General features: G+C 45.1%; 2 protein-coding genes across 2 annotated transcripts in view; both read right to left on the bottom strand.

Moving 5' to 3' along the window:
• Nucleotides 1–5,309, bottom strand: part of C12H20orf204 (chromosome 12 C20orf204 homolog) — a 13,274-nt gene extending 7,965 nt beyond the window's left edge. Inside the window, exons 1-3 of the mRNA XM_034787586.1 lie at nucleotides 5,129–5,309; nucleotides 2,255–2,392; nucleotides 1,700–1,768 (exon numbers count right to left, since the gene is read on the bottom strand). Coding sequence (XP_034643477.1) covers nucleotides 1,700–1,768; nucleotides 2,255–2,392; nucleotides 5,129–5,131 — 210 coding nt within the window. The 5' untranslated portion in view covers nucleotides 5,132–5,309. The remainder of the gene's footprint in view (nucleotides 1–1,699; nucleotides 1,769–2,254; nucleotides 2,393–5,128) is intronic.
• Nucleotides 5,310–9,112: 3,803 nt separating this feature from the next.
• PRPF6 (pre-mRNA processing factor 6) overlaps nucleotides 9,113–27,050 on the bottom strand; it is a 34,948-nt gene continuing 17,010 nt past the window's right edge. Inside the window, exons 12-21 of the mRNA XM_034787090.1 lie at nucleotides 26,574–26,696; nucleotides 25,540–25,661; nucleotides 24,172–24,310; nucleotides 22,999–23,118; nucleotides 21,488–21,664; nucleotides 20,521–20,654; nucleotides 19,800–19,891; nucleotides 15,373–15,487; nucleotides 12,979–13,105; nucleotides 9,113–10,635 (exon numbers count right to left, since the gene is read on the bottom strand). Of these exons, the coding sequence (XP_034642981.1) occupies nucleotides 10,483–10,635; nucleotides 12,979–13,105; nucleotides 15,373–15,487; nucleotides 19,800–19,891; nucleotides 20,521–20,654; nucleotides 21,488–21,664; nucleotides 22,999–23,118; nucleotides 24,172–24,310; nucleotides 25,540–25,661; nucleotides 26,574–26,696 (1,302 nt within the window). The 3' untranslated portion in view covers nucleotides 9,113–10,482. The remainder of the gene's footprint in view (nucleotides 10,636–12,978; nucleotides 13,106–15,372; nucleotides 15,488–19,799; nucleotides 19,892–20,520; nucleotides 20,655–21,487; nucleotides 21,665–22,998; nucleotides 23,119–24,171; nucleotides 24,311–25,539; nucleotides 25,662–26,573; nucleotides 26,697–27,050) is intronic.

The following is a 27,050-nucleotide window of genomic DNA, read 5'->3' as shown; positions in this document are numbered from 1 at the left end:
CCCCCACACACACACACACACTTCCCCTTGTTTGAATACAAAAGGAGAAGCCCTCAGTTATTAGCTACACAAAAGCTGCGGGGCAGAGCAAACAGCAAAATCCTCAGGTGTTATTAAATTAAATATATTATTATTATTATTATTATTAACATCTGAGGATTTTGCTGTTTGCTCTGAGTTCCTGCCCCACAGCTTTTGTGTAGCTAATACCCGAGGGCTTTTTAGCTACACAAAAGCGGCGGGGCAGGAACTCAGAACAGAGCAAACAGCAAAATCCTCAGGTGTGAGCAGTAAACCGTGCGAAAGCAAAGGGGCACATAGCGCAATGAACTGGTTAGTGTGCCTGCATTCTACTGCCTCCTCCTGGATGGAATCGTAACTGCTCCAATAGCAAATGGCAGTTCGGAGTCCCAGGGTTTTGAGTTCTATCCCCTGCTGTAGCCACGGAGCGCTGAGGTGCCCTGGTGTACAGCACAGGGACAACACTGCCTGCAGACTTGTCCCACCAGGGTCAAGAGTGGGACTGGAACTTCTGTGAGGGCACGTCTTCACTACCCGCCGGATCGGCGGGGAGCAATCGATCTATTGGGGATCGACTTATCGCGTCTAGTGAAGACGTGATAAAATCGATCCCTTATCGCTCTGCCGTCGACTCCAGAAATCCACTGCGGCAAGAGGCAGAAGCGGAGTCGACGGCGGAGCGGCAGTGGTCGACTCGCCGCCGTCCTCACAGCCAGGTAAGTCGACCTAAAATACGCCACTTCGGCTACGCTATTCACGTAGCTGAAGTTGCGTATCTTAGGTCAACCCACCCCCGTAGTGTAGACCTAGCCTATGTCTCAGACACTTGTGGCTGGGCTTTGTCTAGCTAGGGGAGTGTGTCAAACTGGCTCGAGAGCGAGCGCCAGTCACAATTTGGTCGTGTCTCTGCTGCCACAAAATGCCGAGTGGCCATGGCATGAGAGTTAGTCACTGCTGGGCAGTTTGGGTGGCCACTCACGCATTCCCACAACACCTGGCTTTCCTGTACTTCTGGAATGGCGTGGGCCCACCCCACCGGCGCGACCTTGCGCACGTGGGGCATAGGAAGTCGGGCTGCAGACGCCATTTTGAGGAGCACACCGCTCCACCCCTGCTGGGGGGACCTCGCACGCATGGCGTGCATGAGGTCACGTTGCACAGATGACGCCATTTTGAAGGGCGTGCCGGTCCAGCCTTGCCACGTGGCCTCGCATGCACAGCGGGGCGGGGGGAGCAGTGCGCTCTCCAAAATGTCATTCCCTGTTCGATACTGGACAAAACCACCTCTGATTTTGTCTCAGTCCCGGACAGGGAACAAACCACCCAAGAAGAAGACTCTGCAACTTAAAACCAGACAAACGGCCTGCCTACGTGCACTGCAGGATCGCCTGATGTGTGACCCAGTATTGTACAGACTCACATCTCAGCCCCCACTCTCTTTCTCACACCCATTCAATGGCCAAACCTGTGTGAAAACAGGAAGAGAACCCACGTCACCCTGTTCCACGTACACAGACAGTGCTCACTGAGCTAAAGGGAAGTACTGGCTGTTAGCTAGCGGTACAGGGCTGATGACACACAGTTGAGTAGTCCTGATTTCATCTAGTACAGGATGCTCGTGTACACACACACACACACACACACACCCCCCAAAGCATGTTGCAGAGAAAGCATTTACCTTGTTAGAGAGGCAGGCTAGGCCAGCTCTCCCCCTCCGTGGGGTTTCAGCAGATCGAGTCAAGTTTTTCTGTGTAAAATAAAAGGATTACAAGCTGATCAGCTTTGGGCCTTTCCCCCCGGCTCCCCTGAAGTTACTATCCCGCACTCTATGCACAGCACAAGCTATATGCGCTGGGGAGAGAGACCCACAGAACTGAGCAGAGCACCCCATGAAGCTCTATGGCTGGCTTGATGGGGGGAGAGTGCCCCTGACAAAAATCTCCTGGCACTTTTCATGGGCGTAGGGAGTTTGCTGTTGCCTTGGCAGCTGAATTCCAGTGGCACTCTTGGTACGCACTTCCCATTCGCAGGGAACACTGTTATACTCCAGCAATGCCTAAAGGCCCAGGTAGGATGGACGCCCTATTCTGCTGGGCGCTGTACCCACATCAGCGAAGCCACGCTCCCTGCTCCAAAGGCCCGACACAGTCTGAGACAACCCGTGCCACATGGCCAGATAGCTACATTTGTATACCCGCCCGCCCACCCGCCGGGGACTGTCCGCTCCACTCACCAGGTTCTGGAGCTCATCAAAGATCACGGCTTGGTATTGCCGCAGGATTTCCACAATGCTGCACTTCGCCTTGCCCTTGCTTAGCACCGATACAAGCAGCAGCAGCAGAACAGCACAAAGGAGAGTCCTGGGGAGAATCTAGATGGGAAAGAACAACACAGCTTCAGCCTTGTACACTAGTGCCAGGCATGGGAGACCTGCCTTCCCTTCGCCTTTCAGGCTGAAAGGAAGCTGGTTTCGCTTGTGTGGTTTAAAAGCAGAATGGTCGGCTGTACAGGGAGGGGTCAGCGTGGACTCCAGAAGTGCATATGGGGAGCTCCTATATAAGAAGTGGAAAGCATGAAGAGTACATTGGACTACAGTATAAATAAGGTCTCCTTCGGGAATACATGTCCCTGGGTCAGCTAACCAGGTTGTGCAGCATTCCCGACAGATCTGGACTTTATCAGATCAGGGGAGAGGAGACTCCAAATCCGAGAGGCCCTCCTGGAGAACACGCTGCCAGCACTTCCTTCTCCTTTTAGAGCAAAGGGGCTTCAGTCATGGGAGAGATGCAGTCTTAGGTCGGATGGCCCCCGGCCATTCCAGGGGCAAATCCAAAGACTTCATTTAGAATTAATGGCAACAGTGTCTCAATCCTTGGAGAGGTGTTTTTATGTGTCCAAACAAAACTGGGGGCAGCTGTCAGGATGGTGCATAGGGACAGAGGAGGCCTGAATAGGCAGAAGAATGGCTGCTGTGTGGGAAGCCTATTTTGTCACATTTTAAAAAGGTGCTGAATATAAAATACAGGAGCAATAAAATCCAGTGAGACATGATCTCTTGTGCAATTGTTCTGCGTGTGTTCCAGCTTTTCAAAAAGTTCCTTTAATCCAGGTGCTCAGAGGTCTCACACAGGAACGAAACAGACGCTCTTGATGGCTAAATGGGGGGGAAATAGCCTACACAGCTCTCTGCTTGCATTGGTGCAGCACGGATCCCTCGTCAAACCTTCAGGCTTCAGGCTTTTCACGCAGCACTGAAGCCAGCCGTGGCATAGCACTGAAGCCGAAGCTTTGATATCTGAGACTGTTGAGTGGATGAAGTAAATAAATTTTATCTCAGTGCTTGTCCTGTCTTTGAAAAATCAATGATCCTCAGACGCGTCAAGGAATGGTCTAGGTTTACTTCCTTCTGCCCCAGCGAAGGGAGTGGAATTTCTATTTGAGTGTGGCAGAATCTTCTCAGATACGCCAATTGCACTGTTTTGTTTTCTCTGCACATTTCCCCAAGAGAAGGGAGATATCACTCCAGAGCAAACTTCAAACCAGGCAGCCCAGAAGATATAAATAACGCTCAAAGACATTCATCAAAATGCCAGCTTCGCTGCAAACGGAATATCCCTTTCCACACAGACACCGGCCAAAGTCTAAGGGTTGCTACTCAGGAAGGCTTCCCCACAGAGGAAAGAAGGCCATGCAATTTCACTTGAACTATTAAGTAAAGGACTCTTTCCATAAATATCAAATTCCAGAACAGAGCAACACTTGCACCATTTCCAAGCAGCTGGGACGGGTACTACATTTTCAGTCCTTAATATGTGAAGAAACACAGTCTGCCATTAAAAAGACAGGCTGGCTACACTCTCAAAGGCTATGACCTGCGATTCTCACAACTCACGTGACCAGCCTGATGGAGGGGTGCCCATAAGAGATACACACTTGTGGAAGGAAGACTCTAATGAACAAATCATGAGAACTGTTTTCTCTTAGTAATTGGCACTGTTCAGAGGTGGAAAAAGTTATTGTAGTTAATTCACATGCCTGGGGATTACTAATTCTCTCTCCATGACAGTTTGAAGGTTTGGGCCCCTGCCCCCCTTACACACACACACAACATCCTTTCAAAATTGGCATCACTTAATATTTGTTAGTGGCATCCAGGAAAAGTTCATTCTGGGTTTAGAAGTCACCTCCTTCCATGGAAGGACCAGGAGTGATTTGTAAGGTTAAGAACAGGTCTGTGAACTGGGTAGAAAAACTCAGGTATTAAATTGTGCTTTGCATATGCCTGAGGGAGCTAATCTTTTCTTTCCTGGCTTTAATCCTCTAGCAAACAGTGACAGATAAGGGAAATCACCAGGATTGATAGAGCACTTCCTGGTGGCACATGCTCTAAACTCAGAGGCACAGATGTGCTCCAGCAGAAATCACTTTGGTCCCCACACGGTGTCCTGGCTTGCACTGTCCTGATAACCCCTGTCGCTTTGGGTAGCTTGGAGGGCAGAAGGGGTCTGGTTGGCTCTGCCTTAAACCTGGCAGACAAGCCCGGAGGAAATCGATTTCAACACGCTGCTAATTAAGGACAGAGCTTCCCCCCCCCCCCCCCCCCCCCCCACTCCCTCTCCGCCTCCGGGCAAGGAGTTTACCCCCCCTGCAAAAGGGTCTCTCTCCCTGGCCCGGCTGCCCCCGACCACACCAGGAGGCTAATGCTTTTCACAGAGCTGGGACGAGCCCCCCCTCCCAAGCATCTACACACGCCCACGCTGGCTCCGTGCAATGACCGGGCTCCAGCCATGAGCCAGCCCCAGGACGGGGGAAGATCCTGCCCTTTCCAGAAACAAGCAGCCGCTGCTGCAAAGCGGGACCATTTACAGGAAAGTCTGGCCCGTGGCGAGCGGGGTTTCTCACTTAGACAGGAACAGTCCCTGGGGGCCGGTGCGGAGTGGGAATTTCCAGTTCCTTCTCCTGGATCTAGCTGGAATCGGTGCTTCTCCTATGCGGGGGGGGACGGGACCCCACATGGTCCCAAAATGCCCTCTCAGCCCCCCCGGGCGCAAACTTCCAGGTGGCAGCTGCCGCTGGCTGGGATCAACCCCCCCCCCGGGACACTCACCATTTATCGCTCGCGGTGCCGATCCCCACATCTGCAAAGGCCCGGGGAGGGAGGCGAGGCGCCCAGCTGCATGGTCCCGTACGGTCCCTCCAAGCTCCAGGATGCCCGGCGCAGGGGACCTGTCTCAACCGGTGCCCCTGCCGCTCCCTCGCCTGCCCCAGCTGGGTCCCAGCATTTGAACTTGGCTCCAGGAGCTAAGAGTAGGAGTGGGAGGGGATAACGCGCCCGCGGCTCTAGTCCCACCCACCCCCCGCCGCCCCCAGATCCTGCCTGCCCCAGTTATCCCAGCCGGAGACCTGCACCTGCCCTCCCAGAGCTGGAAGAAGGGGAAAGGGGGCGGGCTGTGTGTGTGTGTGGGGGGGGGGGAGAGAGTGAAGCAGTTTCTCAAAGCCTCGGCACAGGGATAGGATCATGGCAGATTATAACAACTTGGTTATAGAGGAGCTGGAGAAGAAAGTCCCTGCCTGGGAACGGAGGGTCAGGTCTGATCGCTCTGTTTAACAGCGCAAACTGCTGGGAGTCGAGTCCCAGTGTGCGGAGGGTGGGACTTTCGGGGTGCTCATGAAGTACCTGTCTGGAGAAGGTGCTTTTGGACAGCCTGTGGCACGCCTGGCCTGAGGAGGTTGTGAAGACTAGGACTATAACAAGGTTTCAAAGAGAACTGGATAAATTCATGGAGGTTAAGTCCATTAATGGCTATTAGCCAGGATGGGTAAGGAATGGTGTCCCTAGCCTCTGTTTGTCAGAGGGTGGAGATGGATGGCAGGAGAGAGATCACTTGATCATTACCTGTTAGGTTCACTCCCTCTGGGGCACCTGGCATTGGCCACTGTCGGCAGACAGGACACTGGGCTAGATGGACCTTTGGTCTGACCCAGTCTGACCTTTCTTATGACCGGTCTATGAAGCAACAAGGGCAAGTCCCTTCTGGGTTTCAACCTACATTTCAAACCTTGATTGTGAACTCTTGATTATCACTTCAAAAGTTTTTTTTCTCTTAATTAATTGGCTTCTCAGAGTTGGTAAGACAACTCCCACCTGTTTATGCGCTCTGTATGTGTGTATATATATCTCAATATATGTTCCATTCTATATGCATCCGAAGAAGTGGGCTGTAGTCCACGAAAGCTTATGCTCTAATAAATTTGTTAGTCTCTAAGGTGCCACAAGTACTCCTGTTCTTCTCTTTGGGGTAGGGACCTTGTTCCATGTATATACATTGCCAAGTCTAGGACAGGGCTACCACACTACAGGTAATAAATAACCATCTCCCTTCCTAAATGTTTCAACCACCACCACAGCCTCCAGAAAGTCTCCTGAAAGCCCGTCTCAAACTGAAGCACATGGTGCCAGCTCCATCAGGCATGCAGAGGGCCAGGTAAGGCTTCCAAAACACTATGGAACTACTACTGCTGAAGACAGCCATGCCTAGGCCAAGCCGCCAGAGGTTTGAAGATCCTGAAACAAAAGCAAGAGGAAACGCTTGGGAATTCTGCTTTGGAAATAAGGTGTTGGCTCCATCCTTGCTCTCCCAGAACCACCTTTTGGGGCTGAGAAGTATTGCTGCGGAGCTAACTGCTGTCAAAGATCCCGGATCGTGGCAAGCCGGACCTTTCCCTTTCAGTTTCTACTAGCAACATGTTTTAAGCATTAGCAATTTCTGACAGTGGATTTAAAATGGAATTAACCTACTTTAGTGCTCATAACTGCACTTTGTACTATAAAATCATCTTGCTAGATGTTATCAATTTATAGAACTTAGTGTGAGTAGCCAGTATAATATGGTTAAGACACTTGAGCTCTGTATACACACACAAATAAAGAGAGGGTAACAAGGTACCTTTGTTGGCCTCTGATGAATGAGCTCAGAATCATATTTGGAGTGTGAAGTCAGCTAAACCTAATTTAAATTCTTCTCACCATGATTTTTACAGAACAAATTGCGGATGGCTAATCTAAAGATTTGACAGCAACCAAAAGCATGCTAGGCACCTGGGTATTAATAAGACATGGCCCATGCCACAAGTTTACAACTACGTTCATACGTGATGTAACAAAAAGATTAATGGAACAACAAAGAAGGAATGGGTTAAGAGCAATAGTTACTTGGCAAAGAAGAGGGCGCAGAACCATGAAGCAAAAATGTGTGGCTTTTAGGATACCTGAATAACCCAACCCAATTCTTACAGACCTCTTGGCAGCACTAAGCCTTCCAGAGGGATCTGAGAGGGGAATGGTCTGCTGGATCATCAGTTGAAGCAGAAGGAACTATGTATACTCAAGGACACACCACTGAAGGCTGGATCCTGACATGTTTATTGTGCTCTATGTGCATATAAATAAAATTTACAGGTTCAAAAATCCATTTTCAAAATGTTAAGACATCTAAAAACATTAAGCTGGTAAAGGGAAGAGTCCATTTAAAAAAAAAAGCATCAACAATTAAGGGCATTTTGAAAGATAAGGTGAAAGGTAGAAACACTGGGTGGCAAGAGGAATTTCATGCTCGAAAGGAAACAAATCCATGTGTTGGTACATAGCCCTCACATCCCGATGCTTTCAATACTCCATTCTGTGCCTCAGCACTGGGAGAGAGAGTACATTTACCCTGAAGGTGAATTTTTGTATTATGTTGCTACATTTTATGCTCTTTAAATAAGGGAAAGTTCACTCCAATCTCACACAAAGTCTGAATGAATGGACTTTGTGTTGGGAACAAAGCAAGTGCAGGGGAGGATGGAATTCAGCCCTCAACCAATGGGCAGGGATGTGAGGTGGGGGTCAGCGTCCCAACCCTCCAAACCCCTCTCCCCTATTTGGGACTTTCCCAGACATTGGATCCAACAGCCCTTCCCCAGCCTATTCCAAAGCAGAGTGTAAAAACCCCACTGTGTTTCATCCAACACAGCCTCACTGCAGGACTTAAGGGCCATATAGGGCTTTTCAGGCCCTCTGTACCTGGGTGACTGTGAAGCCCAAGTTTGCTGCCCTGATTACTCTAGCACGTTTCTAGCACTGTGGTACTTTCCAACCAAGAGGAACAGTCCTCTCCCCCAAAGATCTTACAACCTAGAGAGACAAAGGACAGATGAGAAGACAGGGAAGGGACACCATCTATAAGCAGAGGGGTCAGGATAGGCCCCGTAGGTACTCAATACAGTATGTAAATGGCATTTGATAATATATGCAGTAGCCATGTTGGTCCCAGGATATTAGAGAGACAAGATGGGTGACGTAGTATCTTTTATTGGACCAACTTCTGTTGCTTTAAGCTGTTCTCGCTCACCAACAGAAGTTGGTCCAATAAAAGATCTCACCCACCTTGTCTAATTTGTTAACACATTTTTTCAAGCTGAACCCCTGCAGAGCCATTATTAGTTTGACCCAACTCTGGAAAATCCTAGTTAAACTATCCCCTTATCTATACCTCCCCACCCCAACCAACCAACACCCCTGTCCTCTCTCAGTATGGTTAACCCAGACTCAGCCCCTGCATCCCCCATGCAGAGAACCGTCACTCTGCCTCTGCATCAGCGACGGAAGGAAAGTCACTGTTGATGGTGGAGAATCTCTTGGGATAGTGGAGGTCTTCCCTCTCCATGCTGCTTGCCTGAACAGCTGCAGGCCTGAGCCTTTGAAAGTTTACAAGCCCCCAGCACACTAATGAGGTATACCTTTCTTAATGAAGGTACAATTGCACATGTTCTCACCAGCTATGAGAGAGAACACATGGGCTTCATTTCGCATTTATAAATCTGGAAGAAAAACTTTCATCAAGAGTTGCCACTCCTTGAACAATGTGGCACTTAAAGCAAAAGAATATGAGAAAGCTTGGCAGACGGATACATTCCTCACACGGGCATCTTTGTAAGGAGTAGCTGGCCTTTCATAGGGTACCCACCCCCTAGTCACATCCAACCACCCTGCATTTACTCTTTGACACGCAACAGTCACTGCAATGGAGGAGATGGTGGTCAAATAGAATTCAAAGCGAAACACAAGACAGTTGTATTTTATAGCATCCCATTACATCTGTACAGTTTTCCAGGCAAGTGACAGGTTTTCTTCAAACAGCATTCTATGATGATACATACTTTAAAAAAAAATCACTATATCCTAATATACAAATGCTATTAAATGAAGTTGGAGACATTTGTATCTTTCAGTTGGTGAAGAATAAAATAGATACAATCTCTCTGGAGGACATTTCTTTTCACTCAAAGGAGGATCAAGAGAATGAAAGTCTCCCCTTTGGGTCAAAAAATGGCATTGCTCATAGGTTTAGAAAACTTTACTCATGAACCTAAGACAACTTACAGGGGCTACAGACACAGATATCGTCTATGTGCTCCAAGATCATCCCAGCAACAAGCTAGTTTCTCCATCTGAGCTTGGAGAAGTTTTTCATATCCATCCATCCTGGAGATCAGCTTCAGTTGTTAAAGCACATAGCTTCTTAATGGTTCCAAGAATAAGGATTTTTCCTTTAAAGAGCCTCGATTTATTTTTACCATGTTGTTTTAACACTACTGCTGTAGTATTAAAGTGAAATTATTCCATTAAAAGAAAATGCTTACATTATACATTTAAAAATTAGAGAAAATATCACTAAAAATAGGTTCTGGTTATTGGATTTCACAAAATGCTCAATTAAGAATAGTTTTCCACAAAAATCTGACCAGGATTCTACCCCAAAAGTTGAGGGGGCAGTTCCAGTCTAGCTTTGTCACACCAAACATACAGTTTTGCCTTCTGTTTCTGCTACCATGCCCTTCCTTCCATCCCAACATTCCAGGCATGTCTTTCAGCAATAATTGTTCTTTGGTTCCTCGTTCTTTAAGCCTTAGTATGCTTAAATATGAAGGGGACAGCTTTGTTGACAAAGAGTCATCACTAAAAGGGCCAAACACCAAGAAACTGAAGGCCTGGCTGACAGGAAGAGAACTCGTGCCAGGAAAGACACTAGAGGAGCTGCAAGTCATCAGAAAGCGATCAATAATTAAGGTTTGAATTTACAGAATGGGTTCAGACATCCGAATGAGAATGCCCATCAAACCTACGCAAAATGACTCAGCACCATCACCTGCCAGCAATGTTCACAGAAGACATTACAACACAAACGCATCGGATTATGCCTCACCAACGACTGCAATGTGCAGTCTCAAGCACTACCGCAGGAGTGGAAGGGACCGTCTCCTTGTTTTTGGAAAACCAGGGGTCCTCATTTGTTCCACCAACTTCCTTTGTTTGCTCTAAGCAATTGTGCTGCTGGCAGGATTGAGGGTGTTGGAAACATGTCTAGCAAAGGGGCCATGTCCTGCAGGGATGATTGAGGCAGATGAACATGGCATACTCTAGAAGGCATTTTTAATTTTGGCTGCCACAACTACTAGGATCTCTCCAATTTTTTTCTGCCAGTTCTCTATGTCCTTGGACACTTCACACCACAACTCTCCATGGCGGGGCTCAGCATTCTCACAGCGCTTCTTCACCTCTTCCTGCTGCTCCTACAGAGGAAGAAAAAACAACAGGTTGGGATATCTTAATCCCGCAATTCTTTCTCCTAGCTGAGTAAGACCGTCTTCAGATTCTACCATTCCTTCTAATGCATTGGTACATTGTGCTGAAAGTTAAGCACTTATACCAGGGGTAGGCAACCTATGGCACGCGTGCCGAAGGCGGCACACGAGCTGATTTTCGGTGGCACTCACACTGCCCGGGTCCTGGCCACCGGTCTGGAGGGCTCTATATTTTAATTTAATTTTAAATGAAGCTTCTTAAACATTTTAAAAACCTTATTTACTTTACATACAACAATAGTTTAGTTCTATATTATAGACTTCTAGAAAGAGACCTTCTAAAAACGTTAAAATGTATGACTGGCACGCGAAACCTTACATTAGAGTGACTAAATGAAGACTCGGCACAGCAATTCTGACAGGTTGCCGACCCCGGACTTATACAAACCATTAAAAAAAGAAAGAGGTGGGAACCAGGGTTAGGAATAACTGAAGGTTAAAACTTGGCAGCAATGACAACTGTTCAGCTTTGCAAAGCAGCCCAATGGGCCACCAAACTAGGTTTGGTTTTCCACCATCTACCTTTCCCCACATTCTTTCCATAGCTGCTCTTCAACAGAATCTAACATTGGTTTTGAGAGAACACACAAAAACGGACATTTTGCGGAGTTATGAATCTAATACGGTGCTCTAGAGCCTAGTCTTAGTACATTCTAGGCTGCCAGACAATGAAACTGTTTCCCTAGTCGCAGATCAGGCAGAATCAAAGCAACTGTGGTGGATTAAATTAAATTTAAATTAAATTAATGGAGATATCCTATCTCCTAGAACTGGAAGGGACCTTGAAAGGTCATTGAGTCCAGCCCCCTGCCTTCACTAGCAGGACCAAGTACTGATTTTGCCCCACATCCCTAAGTGGCCCCCTCAAGGATTGAACTCACAACCCTGGGTTTAGCAGAACAATGCTCAAACCACTGAGCTATCCCTCCCCCCCATGCTTTCCTTGTGTTGCCTAGACACATCCAGCATGTGGAGGGAGACGCCTCTTCCTGAAGCGGAGAAGTCTCACATCACCTCAGCACCAGGCTTCTCATGAGCATTACATAGGAGCTGCCATACAGGATTAGAACAATGGTCCATCGGAGCTGGTCTGCTATTTCCCAACTGCAACCCATATCGATATTTCAGGGAACGGGATAAAAACCCTCATAAGGGGCAATTTTCCAGCAACACCTACAGGGACACTTCTTACTAACCCCAAGCAGTTAGCGGATGGCTTATGCCTTGAATGAAGGTTGATCTCATACATTTTTGTATCAGCTAATGTAACTGTGGATGGTAAAGACAGGCTGCCAGCTGTGTCGAGTTCTTTGTGGTGGTGGTTTTTGTGAGATTCACTCCCGGTGGACTGAGTGGAAATACCATCTTTGGAAAACCACACAGAAAAGATAGCATACTTGGGGTCAGTGCTCAACAGTGCACATTTTACTGCATCTATTATTGGGGTAGCAGTTTCTAATTTTAAAAATCCGTATTATTTTTCCATGCTGTGATATCTAGAGGAATTGATTAAGGAACACCAGAGCGTCCATGTAGAGAGAAGTGCATATTCTGCCTAAACGTACAAGAGCTGTGGCAAGCATTACATGCACTGCTAACTGATCCTGAAGAATCCTCCATCCTCTGCTTCAAAAGCAGAAACTACGCACTTCAGTTTAAGAATAGATGTGCAATGGCAGAGGGTGTTCAACATGGCATCTGGCTTGATAATTACCATTTCCTGCAGAACCACAGAGAGAGCACAGATGGGGTACACTAGACTGATGGTTGCTCTGATCAAACACTAGGATTGCACACAATTGTTTCCCAGCCACATAAAGTTGTCTGTTAAGATACAGAACCCTTTTTGTTTAGAGTTTTGAGATAGCTGCTCTGAAAGGTTCTGGATTCAGAAAATGATTAAGTCATTTGTAGGTTTACATTTCCTTTCGTAAAGGCAATCAGTTGGCAATTTCTGAAGCTGAAATCTAAAAAGTAATTCCATCTATTAACAATGCTGGTTTTAAAAACATCATGTTTTAAGTCACACGGCTCATAATTATCTAGTTAGCAAAAGCAGTCTCAACCTCTCACTCCTCAGGCCACGTGTACTGCAGAGGCAATGCACTCTCTGCTAGGAACAGGCTGAGCAGTGATTCCTGTTGCTGATTAATGAATAGTGACGATGGGCTTCAAAACCAGTCCTGTTAGCCAGCAGAAGGTGGGGTGGGGACCCCACATCACTCCCCAGGAGGTCAAGTCTTCTATCTATAGAGAGAGACACTCTCTTACCTCAGTGCCGTGCTGGAGCTCGAATTTGTAGAAGAAAGCCCAGGCATCCCCCAGGTCTGAATCTATCTTCACTGTTCGATGGAACCATTCTCGGGCCTTGGTTATTTTACGCTCGCTCCAGAACAACCTGTTGTGGGAAGGAAAGGGAGAAAAGCAGAAGTGAGCAGTTGGCAGGTCACTCTCTCCTTGCAGAGACAACGGGTCACCTGACACCTTGAAAAGTTCAGCTCTTGGCTCTCCCAGCACAGAGGGAGCAGCTTTGCAAAAAGAGATCCTTCTGGCTGGGAAGGTGGAAGAGGGACTATAGAGGTAAAATGGAACACCCACCGTTTCCTTGCTGATTGCTGACTGAGTCTAAAAGGCTAAATTAGCCCCCAACCAAGAAAGGGAGCAGGGGGGAGAGTCAGATGTTCTGAAGAAAGAATGTTATTTTCTTGAAACCCAGGCAGAATCTTCCCCCTCCCCCTTATTTGCTTACTGTCAGTCAACCATGCTGCACCAAATTCATAAAATGAGAGGCTCATGCAGGCAATCTTATCTCCCACCATCATGTTCTTAATGTTTTAAGATGATCTTGTAGCTATCTAACAAGCTATGTACAATCTTTTTAGATATTTGGAGTTTATTTAAGTCCTGTACCTACAGAAGTGTGTCCAGATTTATGAAGGCCAAGATCTGAAGCAGAACCCATCGTACTGTGTAGCAGAGCCATCAGTACAAGTGCATGTATATAGCGAAATACTAAAATCTACTGAAACAGACGTACATTGAAAATCTGTTTCAATGCAAAAGGGTAGGCGTGGGATTTAGATGTTTAAACCCCAACTTTTGCACTCACATTGCCTGTCGCCATTTCTAAAATTTGCTCACGTATTTCAAAACTTTTCCCCCCAAGAACTAATCAACTGTGTCAATATTTTATGGGTTTGGTTTCTGTACATCAAATAGAGTTCAATTAAAACTAGCGAGGTCTTTATGAATAGGAGGCTGTGTGATTGGCTAAGCTGTTAAGTTGTATAATTTTATGGTTTGATAACATGATTGTTTTTTAAGCCTTATGATACTCTTGATTGTTCGGTGTTAGATAAACTGTGATTTAAAGAGCATGAACACTGATATGAAACAGACAAAACACCTGCAAAGTAACAATCTGTAGTAACTTATTTACTTTTAACAAAAGCTCTTCACAATCATGTTACAGCCCAAAGTATCAGAGACACATACAGAAGACTCATTATGGGAGGTGGAAGCAACTTGTGCTGGGTTTAGTTTAGCTACTAAATAGTTTGAGGATGTACCAGAAGGGGCCTGGAACCAGTTTCCTTAAAGAGAAAGTTAAAATTCTTCTTCTTTGCTGACAAAACTGAAGAAGTCAGATGTCATTGTCTGGCAGACCCTAGTGCCACAGTAACTGGAGTGAATCCTGTATGATTTGCTTTGGCTTACAAGAAAAGTTGTGTAAGATTTGGGCACTGTTTTACACACTTCCTCTATTAAACTCTTCTGGTATTTACAAAAGAAAAAACAGCTGTTTCCAATCACTATTGCACTAAAGTCAGCCCTGCACTTGACTGGAGGCTCGTAACATAAAAGAACAGGAAAAAAGCCGTGAAGCACAGTGGATTAAAATACTAGCCCTTCAATATTAGATTAACTCAAAATCTGGTCTAGGCAACAAGAGAAAATGACATTTTAGTTTTGTTTCAATTCCTAAATGGACATTTGCCTGCTTCACAGAAGCAAATTCAGCATGACTGGCAACTTATACTCAGGAAATGCCCAAAATGAAACAGCATGGGATGATGGAAGCAGCAGAACTGGAAAAGGAGAGTACGGCAGGTCAAGATTATGGGCCACTGGCAGAATTTGGGGACTAAGAGGGAAGAGACAGGGTGTTTAAATAGCACCTGTCCACATTAAACTGGCATAGTGGCCAGCACAAGCAGCCCCACGCTTCCATGGGTATGAACAACATGTCCCCAAAAGGAAAAGCAATTACAGCTTGACTTCAAGTCTTTGTCAAAGCTATGTACCAAGGGATCCCATGCTAGTGATGTTTTTAGTGTACCTAAACCTAACACTAGAACAGATCTCTGCACGAATCCACAGTGTTCCCCACTGCACTCCTACACTTCCCAGCTGACATTAGTACTCTGAGAAAAGGCAGACAGCTTATGTTCAAGCAAGAGAAAGAAGCTGATTTGCACAGATGCTCAGAGGCAGCCATACAGATGCATCGGTTGTTCCTGGTTTTGAGGCATATCAATATTGTATTGAAGCAAGGCCACATGCTACTGATCTGCAGCAGTGTTTTCATGATGTATGTGACCTTAACTTGTGTCCAGAGACAAAATGTCTATTTTTACTTCATTAAAAACAGGAATAGCTACTCACTTGGCTACAGCCAACAGGACGTGAGGGTCGTGCTCACACTTCTTCAGGGCATCCACACTTTTGGTCTTTCGCTGTGGTCTTGCCTCAAGGAAAATTGCTTCTGACCATAGGATTCCTAAAAACCAAACAAAGATTCCAATTTTTGTTAAGTCAAAGATTAAAAGGCCACATTTTACCAAGAATAGCAAGTATGGTAGGTGCTTAAATCCAGAACGCAGTGTGTCATTACTGCTTCAGACATTCAGGCCAGAAAGGACCATCATGATGATCTAGTCAGATACTCCCACCTATTGCAGGCCACAAAACCTCACCCACCCACTCCTATAGTAGGCCCATAACCTCTGGCTGAGTTACTGAAGTCCTCAAATCTTGATTTAAAGACTTCAAGCTACACAGAATCCACCACTTACTCTAGTTCAGAACAGCCCAATGACCCATGCCTCACTCTCAAGAGGAAGGCAAACTCCCTTAGGGTCTCTGCCAATCTGATCCGGGGAAAAATTCTTTCCAGACCCCACATATGGCAATCAATGAAACGCTGAGCATGTGGGCAAGAACCACTAGCCAGACACCTGGGAAAGAATTCTTTCTAACTCAGAGCCATCCCCCTCTAGTGTCCCATCTCTGGCCAGTGGAGATATTTGCTAATAGCAGTCACGGATGGGCCACAGGCCATTATAGGCAATCATACCATCCCCTCCACAAACTTAGCAAGCTCAGTCTTAAAATAAGTTATGTTTTTTGCCCCCACTATTCCCCTTGGAAGGCTATTCCAGAACTTCACTCTTCTGATGGTTAGAAACCTTCATCTAATTTCAAGCCTAAACTTATTGATGATCAGTTTATATTCATTTGTTCTAGTGCCAACGTTGGCCCTTAACTTAAATAATTCCTCTCCTTTCCTGGTGTTTATTCCTCTGATGTATTCATAGAGAGCGATCATATCTCCTCTTCTACTTCGTTTTGTTAGGCTAAACAAGGCAAGCGCCTTAAGTCTCCTCTTGTAAGATAGGTTATCCATTCCTCTGGTCATTTTAGTAGCCCTTTTCTGCACCTGTTCCAGTTTGAATTCATCTTTCTTAAAGATGGGAGACCAGAACTGCACACAGTATTCCGGATGAGCATACACCAGTGCCTTGTATAATGGTAATAATGCTTCCCTAACTCTACTGGAAATACCTTGCCGGATGCATCCCAGGATTGCATTAGCCTCCTTCACAGCCGCATCATATTTGTGCTTCATAATCATCGTGTGATGGACCAACCTAATGCTCAAATAGCTCTCACCAAAACTCACTAACTTTGTACTGAATGCTTCTTTGTTTTGTGCTCTGCAGTATCAGCTGCTATTCCCTGAATACTGAGTCTCCAGCTATGAAGCGCTTTTACAAGACACACTCTTAGCTTTCCATTTTTTTTGGTACTTCATACACTAGGTATGTGCTGGCGCAAAGACTTTCAGCTGTGACCACCACACAGTGGGAACAGTGCAATATAGAACTATCCTCAAACCTCTTCTGGAGACCCTGCATCATGCAAAACACATGATTGGTGTTATGCGGTGGCCATCGGACATCTATGGATGCCTCTGTAAGCAATGTTTGAACACTGTTATCCCACAAGTGCAGGTAAATGTTTTAATTGTACAGACAAATCACACACATTGCCTACATACTAATTCAGTTAATTCATGAGTGCCACAAGGTGGGATACACATCAACTTTCCAGTGGTTAGCATGAAGGGATAAATGGTCTGGTGAAACTTTCCACAGCTCTCTTCAGGCACCCGGTATACTTCCCAACAACACTGCCAACCTGCCAACAAATTACTAGAAGCAAAACTAAAATGCCTTGAAAATATATACATTTATAGTAGTCTGCTACGAAGGGGGCACTTAGTATGAAAATAATAGACCACCCAAGGTCATTATTGGCAGATTGACGGTAGCCAAACTTGAGCCTGGTCTACACTACAAAGTTTTGCCAGCATAGTTGTCGGCTAGAAGTCCGGGGGAGGGCGGAAATCACACCCAACGCAGTTATGCCATCAAAACCCTGGTGTAGATGCAACTATGCTGACAGAAGAATGAGATGGTGCAGCTATGCCTGCAGAAGAACTTCTGCCAGCTTAGACTGCATCTGCACTAGAGGGCTCTGCTAGCATAGCTACACAAGCCCATAGTGAACGACCCAGAACAAAAAGGTTACCAAATCTTTCAGATAGCCAGGAGTGAAATTGTTCAGTGTGTAATTTTAATTGTACAGGACACGCTACATCTACTTAAGAATCATCAACTCTCATCTCTTCAAAGCAAACATGACAGGTTACTACCCTCAGGAGGAAAAACATTAAGAAGCTGTAAAATGTACCACCTGGAAGCAATTGGAAGAGTTTGATGAGGAACGCTGAAGTCCTCCCAATGATCCTTACTGTACCCTGCCGCCAAACAGGCCAGTCACAGGAGGCCCAGAAAAACTGCTCTAAATGCCCACAGAAGTTTAAGGTTACACAACCCCAGAGAATTTTTCTTTCATTGCCAAAAAGCTGAAAAGGAAATCTGCTCAAAGGAGCATGAAATCTTCTGCTTCACTTGTCAGCCAGCCACACCTGTGGAACACTCTAGAGCTGTGGAAATCTTTAGAAGTCTCACATCTGCCAGGATTCCATCAGGTGGTTCAGTGCAATAGCTTCCTGTAAGTGGCAGCCATATATGCACCATAGGTAAGGCTACGATTCTGTCATGGATATTTTGAGTAAAAGTCATGGACAGGTTACGGCTTCCATGAATTTTTGTTTATTGCCCGTGACCTGTTCATGACTTTTACTCAAAACATTGCTGACAAAATGGGGAGGGAGGAGGGTCCAGTACCCTGCCCCCTGCCTGGGAGCTGCAGGGGGGCCCCGTCAGCAGTAGTGGCTGGGGAGCTCTGGGATCCCCGCGGTGGCTGGGAGCTGTGGGAGGTCCCACTGCTGCCCGCAGAGGCTGGGCTGCTGCAGTGGTCCCTTGCTGCTGGCAGCGGTTAATCAGCTGCAGGGCCCCCAATGTCACAGAGATCTCTGGAAGTCAGAGATTCCGTGACTTCTGCAACCTCCGTGACATAATCGTAGCCTTAACCTAGGGGTGTGTGTGTGTGTATGTATACACACACTTGCACGCGCACACACACTCTCTCTCTCTTTGTTCTGATTTCACTGATAGTTTAGAGCAAGAATTTTCCCTTTGTGTCTTTCAAGACTACTCTTCTACACTGGTACAAATATAGCCTGCAAGTAAAAAGTCCCTGACCTGACCACATGTTTTATGACTATTGTGGTATTCCACAACAGGGAAAAAAAAAGATCCTTAAAATAAAAAGCTTTTCTTTCTCAAGATTATTTAGCTATGTAGTTGCTACAGGGCCGTTATACAATTGTGACTAGGAAGAGAACTCAGCAATCATGAATGGCAGGGAAGGAGGTTCAGGACGAAATACTTACACGTGGCTCATGCTACAAAAAAGTTTAGAAACCCTTGACCTAGTGGGAGGGTGGGAACTGGAACACTTGCATTCTAGTCCTGGTTCCAACATCAATCTGCTGTGTTATCCTGGGCAAGTCACTTGCACACAATCAGTTTTCCCCGTCTATAAAATGGGGATAATATTTACCTATCCCATGGAAGTGTTGTCAAGGTGCCGACAAGCTCCGACATAAGGAATTCTTAAGAGTGCACATCTAGTCATGGAAGATGCAAAGAAATCTCATAATTCTTCCTCTAAATCATACCCCGTTGAACAGTTCTACTGCACAAATGATCTCTGTTAACCCAGAGTGCTTTCATTCAACCCCAGAACCCAGCACCTCCTTTAAACAGGAGCCATCAGTTTAGTCCTCAAAGAAAAAAAGTCACCCATGTCCAAGATACTCTCTCAGGAAACTAGGAACCACATACCAGGCACGGGCCTGATAACGCAATCCAAGCAACACTGCAGGAAAACTGAACCACCTGTGAACAATCCATGCCCTTCTCTTCAGGCAAGAGTCAAGAGCATCTGAGACCTCTAACAGATCTGCAACACTTCCTTTGCAGAAGGAAATTACCACCTCCTAGAGCAGTGGTTCTCAAACTTCTGTACTGGTGACCCCTTTCACACATTAAGCCTCTCAGTGCGACCCCCCTTATCAATTAAAAACACTTCAAAATATATTTAACACCATTATAAATGCTGGAGGCAAAGCAGGGTTTGGGGTGGAGGCTGACAGCTCGTGACCCCCCCCCCCCATGTATTAACCTTGCGACCCCCTGAGCGGTTCTGACCCCCAGTTTGAGAACCACTGTCCAGTACATAAGATGACATGGCTAGCAGAAACATCTTAGAGAGATGAGGACCCCTCTTATCCACCAAGCAAAAATAACTGCATTTCAGAAAAATCAGCTCCTCCTTACCCGAGTTGGGACATTCCTGCAATGCCTTGGCCATCAGCGTATTAGCAATGTTTTTTAGTCCAGCTCTGTATTCTAATCGCACAGACTCTAACCTGGTGTGGAAAAGACACCACTGTCAACATCTCAATTCAGTAGCTAAGAAAGCAAGAAACCTGTGAGACATTTCATTTGAAGGACATGGGACTTGTTAAGAACACATCTACCAGTGCTCTCTGCACAGCTTCCAGGAGACTAATTTTGCTCACTCGTAAGCTCATTGGGCTAAATGTGTTCAGCAAGAAATCATGGAAGACTCAATGGCTATTATAATTTTTCCATCCCATGGGTTAAAAGATCATTGTGACCTTTATTTTGTAACAGTCATCTTAGATAAAAGCATTTAGAGGAGACTGAATTAACACAGAAATGGAAAGGTAGTTTAGATTAATCTACAGTTTCCATTACAAGAAAACAGTTGGCAACCAACTGCAAACCCAGAACAAGTAACATGATGGCAGCTGTGTCCTAGATGAGCCCCCCAGAGGACTGCACATATTCAGAAGGGAATTGTTGTCCCCAAAGCAAAAGAGTGAAATACCCAGGATTTCCTTCTGGCTGTATGCGATAATAGAGAATCCATGCTCAGATGGCAGGAGGTTGGGGAAGGGTGCAAGGTGGTTAGCATAAAGAATACATTGCCTGTGTTGTTCGTGTGTACTCAGGTCAGCTCTACACTACTCACCAGAGGTCTGGATTCTTCGGATTCTTCAAGCGAGACTTCTCCAAGATGGCTCTTGCTCTGGTCAGTTGCCCAACTTTTTCCTCCAGCCTGGACAGCAAGAGCCACAGGGGTGTGGAATGGGGGCACTTCTTCAACTGTTTAAAAGAAAGCAAACAAACCAGGGTTTGGGGCAACAGGGAGAGATGACGATGGGGAGTTTATAGTATTGACTGCTTTTATACCAAAGCTGCAATTACTAATATGTCTCCGATTCAGTTTCATGGCTAATTTTAAGATCATTCACTCTCGTATTCCACATCACTCCCAAGACATGCCCCAAACATATTTGAAGTATATGGCAGCATGCACCTTTTTGGTGGCTAATGCATCTCTTTGGATTACATAAACTCTCTTCTTGCACTTTGTTCCTCGTAAAACCTACCAATGGGCACTTTTTTCCTTTGGTAGCCATTAGAATATTAAGTAGAAAAAGTAAATATTTTAAAGGGGAGCTTGAATTCTCCCTCCCCACAATCAAGAACAAGCATCTGGCCAGCTTCCTCTTAACATTGTCAATACAACCTAAAGAATAGGTAACTCAGCTATAGCATAACGACAGTCAATCTACTTGGATGTGTGGTTTGATGTTTATACTACAGAGCATGAATGTGTGGCAAAGAAGAGATTAGCCTCTCATTTTATGCAGACAAATCTGAATGCACCAAATATATGTAACCTGGAATGATCTAGTGGAGGATACATTCTATCCAGAGACTCTGGTTTAGATGTTCATCTTTTGCTCATCCTCATCACCTAACCATTCCAATGTGATCATTCTACCCTTTTAGCAAGATGTCAGCATCCAGCCTACCAGTCTGCCAGGGACAGATTCCTACAAGTTACGACTTTTGCTTTGAGGAAGACAGTCAATACATTATTTCCCTATACTGGAAGAATGAAGCAGAGATGGAATCACGTCCATCCTTACCCCTTGATTATAGGCTTCCCGAGCTTTTTCTATTAGCTCATCTTGCTCCTCAATCTGCCCTTTCATCATCCACAGCTTGGGGAAGTCTTCATAGTGCTTCAGGGCTTCCTCACAGAGCTCCTGGGCAGCAGCAATGTTCCCGAGCACCCATTCCAATTTCACAGACTTCATAAAGACCTGAGACCAGACAAGAAGGTGCTTTCTCATTAGCAGTTATTGATCCAGTAACATATCAATGCAGTGGATTCCTTGTTCCACAAACATACACCTATTACATGCACAGACTAGGAACAGGCTTCTGAAAACATGAAAATTAAGGCTAAAAAAATTCTGGGAGTCAGCAACAGCTTGAGATCAACACAAAAGTTATCCAGGAGTTGGAACAACATGATCAACCTTAACCTTTGCCCCAACTGTAAGCAGAGTGCAGATAGTGATATTAAAGAAGTATTCCAGGCAAAAATATTTAGGCAGTAGAAGAGAACATGAATTTGCTCACTGGCTTTCCTACCACACCCCACTTTCCTTTTCCAGGTCTCTACCACACTTGTAAATGTGGCTCCCAGGACCTCTTTCCCTCCTTCCCCACAGTCCAAAGCTCTGAACCAGAAGGCTAAGGACTGCCACATACTGCTTTCAATTCTTTCCTTTACCATTTAGAAGGGCCATTATTGAGAGGCAATGTGCTTCTTGCTGGTCCAGATTGTGACAGACTAAAACCAAAAATCAAATACAGACTGCAAGATGTTTAGATACTATTAGCTTCCCACGCACTTGAATGCCCCCAATAGCCCATCCAAGGAGCAACAGCATCGAATCTGACATACAAAAGTTTCACAACCCTGACTGCCAGGTAGAGAGGAATGTTTAAAAGATCAAGGATGAGAGGTAATTTTTTTAAATTAAATCTTGATTTATTTTCCCCATTACATAGACTAGATGTATTTTGTTTGAGGGGTGGGGTGGGAGGGTGTTTTAAAATGGTCCAGTTGAAAACTGGCAAAATAACTTTTGACTACAAATAATATTGCTAGCGACATCCTTCAGACTGATACAAAACTACATTGGTGTATCACAAACCAGAATAGTCGGGCCTTTTAGATAATATGCCTGTATTAGGAACTCAAAAAAATACGCACTAGAAAGTCTTCCCTACAAATAGGAGAGTTTCATTTTTAAAAGCGAGAAATGAAATGCAAGACATGCTTTATGTAACATGACTATTACATAAACTATCAGCTGTAACTGGGAATTTCTTGACTTTTGCCATCTGGGTAACAATCTAAGGTTTTATTTGATCCCAGACTTTTTTCTCCATAATACGTTTACTTCATGTTGCAATGCGCTGGGGAAGCACTTTAACAAATCAGCCACGTCCCTGCAAAAAACAAATAGCAGGATGCCAGCTGGTACGTCTCTGGGGTCATGAAAGTGAAGGAACTCCCTCTTCTTCCCTCCCGTCTCCCCCATATCAAAAAAAGACTGTCGTTCCACCCATCACATGTTCTTACTCTGGCTGTGGGGGCACTGCTACGTGCTTTCGCCAGTAATCTCCTCGCTCTTTCATATTCGTTGTTTTCAGACTCCAGCTTCACAGCAGCCAGCCAGATCTCTTCACTGTTGGGGTTGGCCTAGGAGAACAGAGTGACAAATATATACTCTGATTCATCAGAAGATTTAATCCTTTGTTTGGTTCAGATTTAAACTGTAATCAGGCCCTTGTCGATCAGCACCAGGATTCTTTCAGTTCAAGCTCTTCCCAATCATTCATCTATGGCCTTTTAAGGTTACAAAGAGTTCTCCCAAACAGACCCACAATCCAAGGATCTACGCCAGTTTAGGAATGGACATTTCATTTCTAAACTGCTCAGAAGAGTTGGTCCTTGAACCTTCTTCTGAACCGTCAATTAAAGTAGTGAAAAGATTATAACGCTGACGCAGGGACTTTTTTATTACCCCTGTAGACAGTGCCTGGCAAAATGAACCCTTGATCCCTGACTGGGGTCTGTAAGTGCTCCTGCAATACAAATAACTTCGGGGCATCAATGCTGGGAAAGGTTCAGAGCTCTAAGAACAATTAAAAATTCCCAGAACCTAGCTGTGGAATCAAAAATCAGTCACCTCCAGTAAGAACGAGTCTCTGCTGTCATTCAGTTTTACTACCACTCTGCTTTGGAGGCCCCGCTCTCCTCAGCATCAGCACTATGGAGCTCCCCACTCCTTTCAGTGTCTGGAGGATAACTTCCTTCATTTTGCAGTAGGCTGATTATACTGGTCCAGGCTACAGACAATTACAGGGGGCAAACATGCACTATTTGTGGGTGTGATCCTGGTTCTGGAATCCAAACCGTTACATTTCAATGAATGGAGGAAGTAGACTAATTCATCCAGAGGAACCTGCTGATAGCGGGGAGACTGCTCATGGGAGAAACTGGACTGGGAGCGGCAATGTTGAAAGGGTTGCAGTCTATAGGGTTGCTTCCAGCCTGCTTCTCTATTCTATTTGGGAAACACAGAACCAAAAAGGAATGGTGCCATTTTGAAAGGCTAACTTTGCTGCTGCAGGAGCTCAGAGCCCTCTCTAGAAAGGACCTATTCATTTGCTTTGCTCTGTCCCATCCTGGCAGTAATTCATTTATGCATCTGCCACGTGCTCAAGTCTGTCAAATGAAGGCTACACCCACCTGGAAAGCCAGGGCCAAAATGCTTCTGGCTGCAGGCACATCTCCAGCCAGCCACTTTGATTTGGCTCCCATGAGCCATAGCACTTCTGCTTTAGGACAGTGCGCCACAGCTCTCTGCAAGAGAGCCTCCAGCGATTCCCTGAAAGGAGAAAATGTGAGCTATGATAACACGAAGGCACATCTATAAAGCTGAACTGCCGGATCCTACTTCCACTATTACTCCATGTTATAAATAGTTATTGTTGCAAAGTCCAATGCTATAAACTTTGATAAATCATGTCATAAGGAGATGGGGATGGGTTCTTTTCCCATGAAGTTTCTAAAATCAACTTCTGAAGAGGGCTCTACAAAAAGTGAATCGTTGTTAAGACACCATCATGTGAAGCAAGTGTTTATGGAGAGACCTCATAGGCAGCTTGTGTGTTTTGGAAAGTGCTGTTCAGCTAAACAATACACCGTACTAGATATGGTGGCAACTGTGGAAGAAGTCTTTTCCAGCATTATCAGCTGGAGTAGCCTGGATCACACTGATAAGAGGTTATGTTTTCAGTAGAGTAAAAATGTATTTTACAAGTGAAATGAGGGGGCTAAAAGTCAGTCACCACCAGGAAACTTGAAAGGCTACTGAGAGCGGTGGAGGGAAAACAAACAACATGTTGAGAAAGTGCTCGAACATTACAAGCTAAGTCCCAGATCCCGCCATCAGTTACATCTGAGTAGTCTCATTGGCTTTAACGGGATTACTTGCCAGTGTGTCTGTAGCATTGCGGCCATAGGCCCTTACAAGTTTAGCCCCTCTTCCAAGCTTTCTAAGGAGAAAATATAAGATGCATGTGACACAGCACAAGCTTTAAGATACACTATCTGCAGTTTGGCTTTTCTTTTCAAGTTCAAGAGTGATCTTAATCAGAACATTTACCTGATACAAATTAGCAACATTTTTAATTAAAACCTGACTGAGGGCCTCCCTGCACACACACTGGCTCACTGATCAACCAGCGTACCTAGAGAAGTTTAAATGAAACAAGTGACTTACCATCCTACATTCCCACCATTTCTCAGGTGTCCCATTCCCAAGAGGTTTAACACCACCTCCATATCATTCCCACATACCAGGTTGCCCCATTCACCAAGAGGATTTTTAATGACTTCATACCAGTAGTAGGTGCTGTCTACCACCATAAGAAATTAAACTCAGCTCTGCATACAATTCCAATGGGTTTTCACCAGCTCAGACTTTCTAAATCCTATTATTCAATAGTTTATGGTCAATTTATTAGCTTCTCTGACTACACCAACCCCAACCCACATACTTTAGAACTGTAAGAACACCCTTTTGGTAGCGTGAGAATTATGCAGCATACGTACCTGGTTCCGTGGTTCTTTTCAAAGTAAGCTGCTCGCAACCAAACACTTTTCTTGCTTGGGAAAACTTGTAAGGCATAAGCATAAATTGCCCGAGCACACTCTAGGGCATTGTGAGCAACACACTAGAGAAAAATGAAGGGAGGGGAGAAAATCCAAAGGGAGTCAGTACAGGGCCTAGAGATATAAAGTGCAGGATAGAATGATGTACATATCAATGGTGACACAGAGCTCAAGGTTTTACAAGAATTCCGGTGAGTGGTATTTACCAAGTACATATAATAACAACAGGACAAACATCTGAATAGCAATCACTTAGCAGAAATTAAATATATACTGGATTCGGAATAATGTTTTACTCTAAATAAGGTGCAATGGTGGGATTCTCACAAGCACCTAGGAGTCCCAGGAACACGCATGCCATTGATTTTCAATTGGGCTTGTGCTCTTACGTCATTTAGGTGATTTTTAAAATCCAATGTTTTTAAAATTGGTCCTATATGCTTGCATATGCATGGCTTACCTACAGAACTCGCTGGTTAGCATGATTACATGTGCACTCATAGTTTGTAGGCTCAATTCCAGGTCAACATATTGAAAATGTAGCTTTGGAAGTTTTATAAAAGTAATACTGGTAATTTAGTTGTCAGTGCATATTCAGTCTGTTCCAGATTGACAAAGAAATCCAGTTAGATTATGTAAACATTTGAGCTAGAATTTTCAAAGGAGCCTAAGGAAGTCTGCCACCTAATTCACTTAGGTGCCTTTGAAAATTGCCATCTTGGCCTACAATATCTACTCATATTACAAAAACAATTGCAAAATTTCTGCGCAACTAGCAGTCTCTAGAAGGTTGCTGCAACTCAAAACTGAGAAGTGCTGACAGAACTCAGAGACAAGCTTGCACAGAGTCTGTTGGCATCTGGCCAGTAATATCAGCCCTTTATTTTCACAAAAAATAGATCTAACTTCACAATTGTCAGTCCCTTTCCCCTACTATAATTAAAAGAAAACAGAAGGGTCCTAATCAGACATACACTATCTGCATCTTCCATCCAGGTATGTTTCCGATCTTCCTCTTCGATCCCAATCCCAATCACGGCTCGCATAATAGCCTGACACGTAGCCACACTCCCAGCTTTATCACACTCCTCAGCATCCTAGAGACAATGAGAGCAACACTAAGACAATCTGTTATTTCAGTGTGAAAAGCCAGCAAAGGAGACAGCACATTCTATTGCATCCTTTGAGCAGGAGACAGACTGACAAAGCATGACCTCTCCAGCCTGGAAGGGTCCTCTCTCCATTTCACTGATTCCCTTTGGACTGAGCCAACTGTGGATTTTTCCAAAATAAAATGCTGAAAACTATGAAAGGAAGTGGGAAGAGAGAGCATGAGAAGATGAGAAATGCTCCAAGACAGACTGAGCCATGAAACCTAACAAAAATCCTGTGTATGAAAACAAATACACAAACGGAGGATGGTGGCATCAATGCTCATAACCTCAAAATTA

Source organism: Trachemys scripta, chromosome 12 (assembly GCF_013100865.1).
Source record: "Trachemys scripta elegans isolate TJP31775 chromosome 12, CAS_Tse_1.0, whole genome shotgun sequence".
NCBI classification, from domain to species: domain Eukaryota; kingdom Metazoa; phylum Chordata; order Testudines; family Emydidae; genus Trachemys; species Trachemys scripta.
The sequence above is the reverse complement of the archived record's forward strand: the minus strand, read 5'-3'. Positions and strand labels throughout refer to the sequence as shown.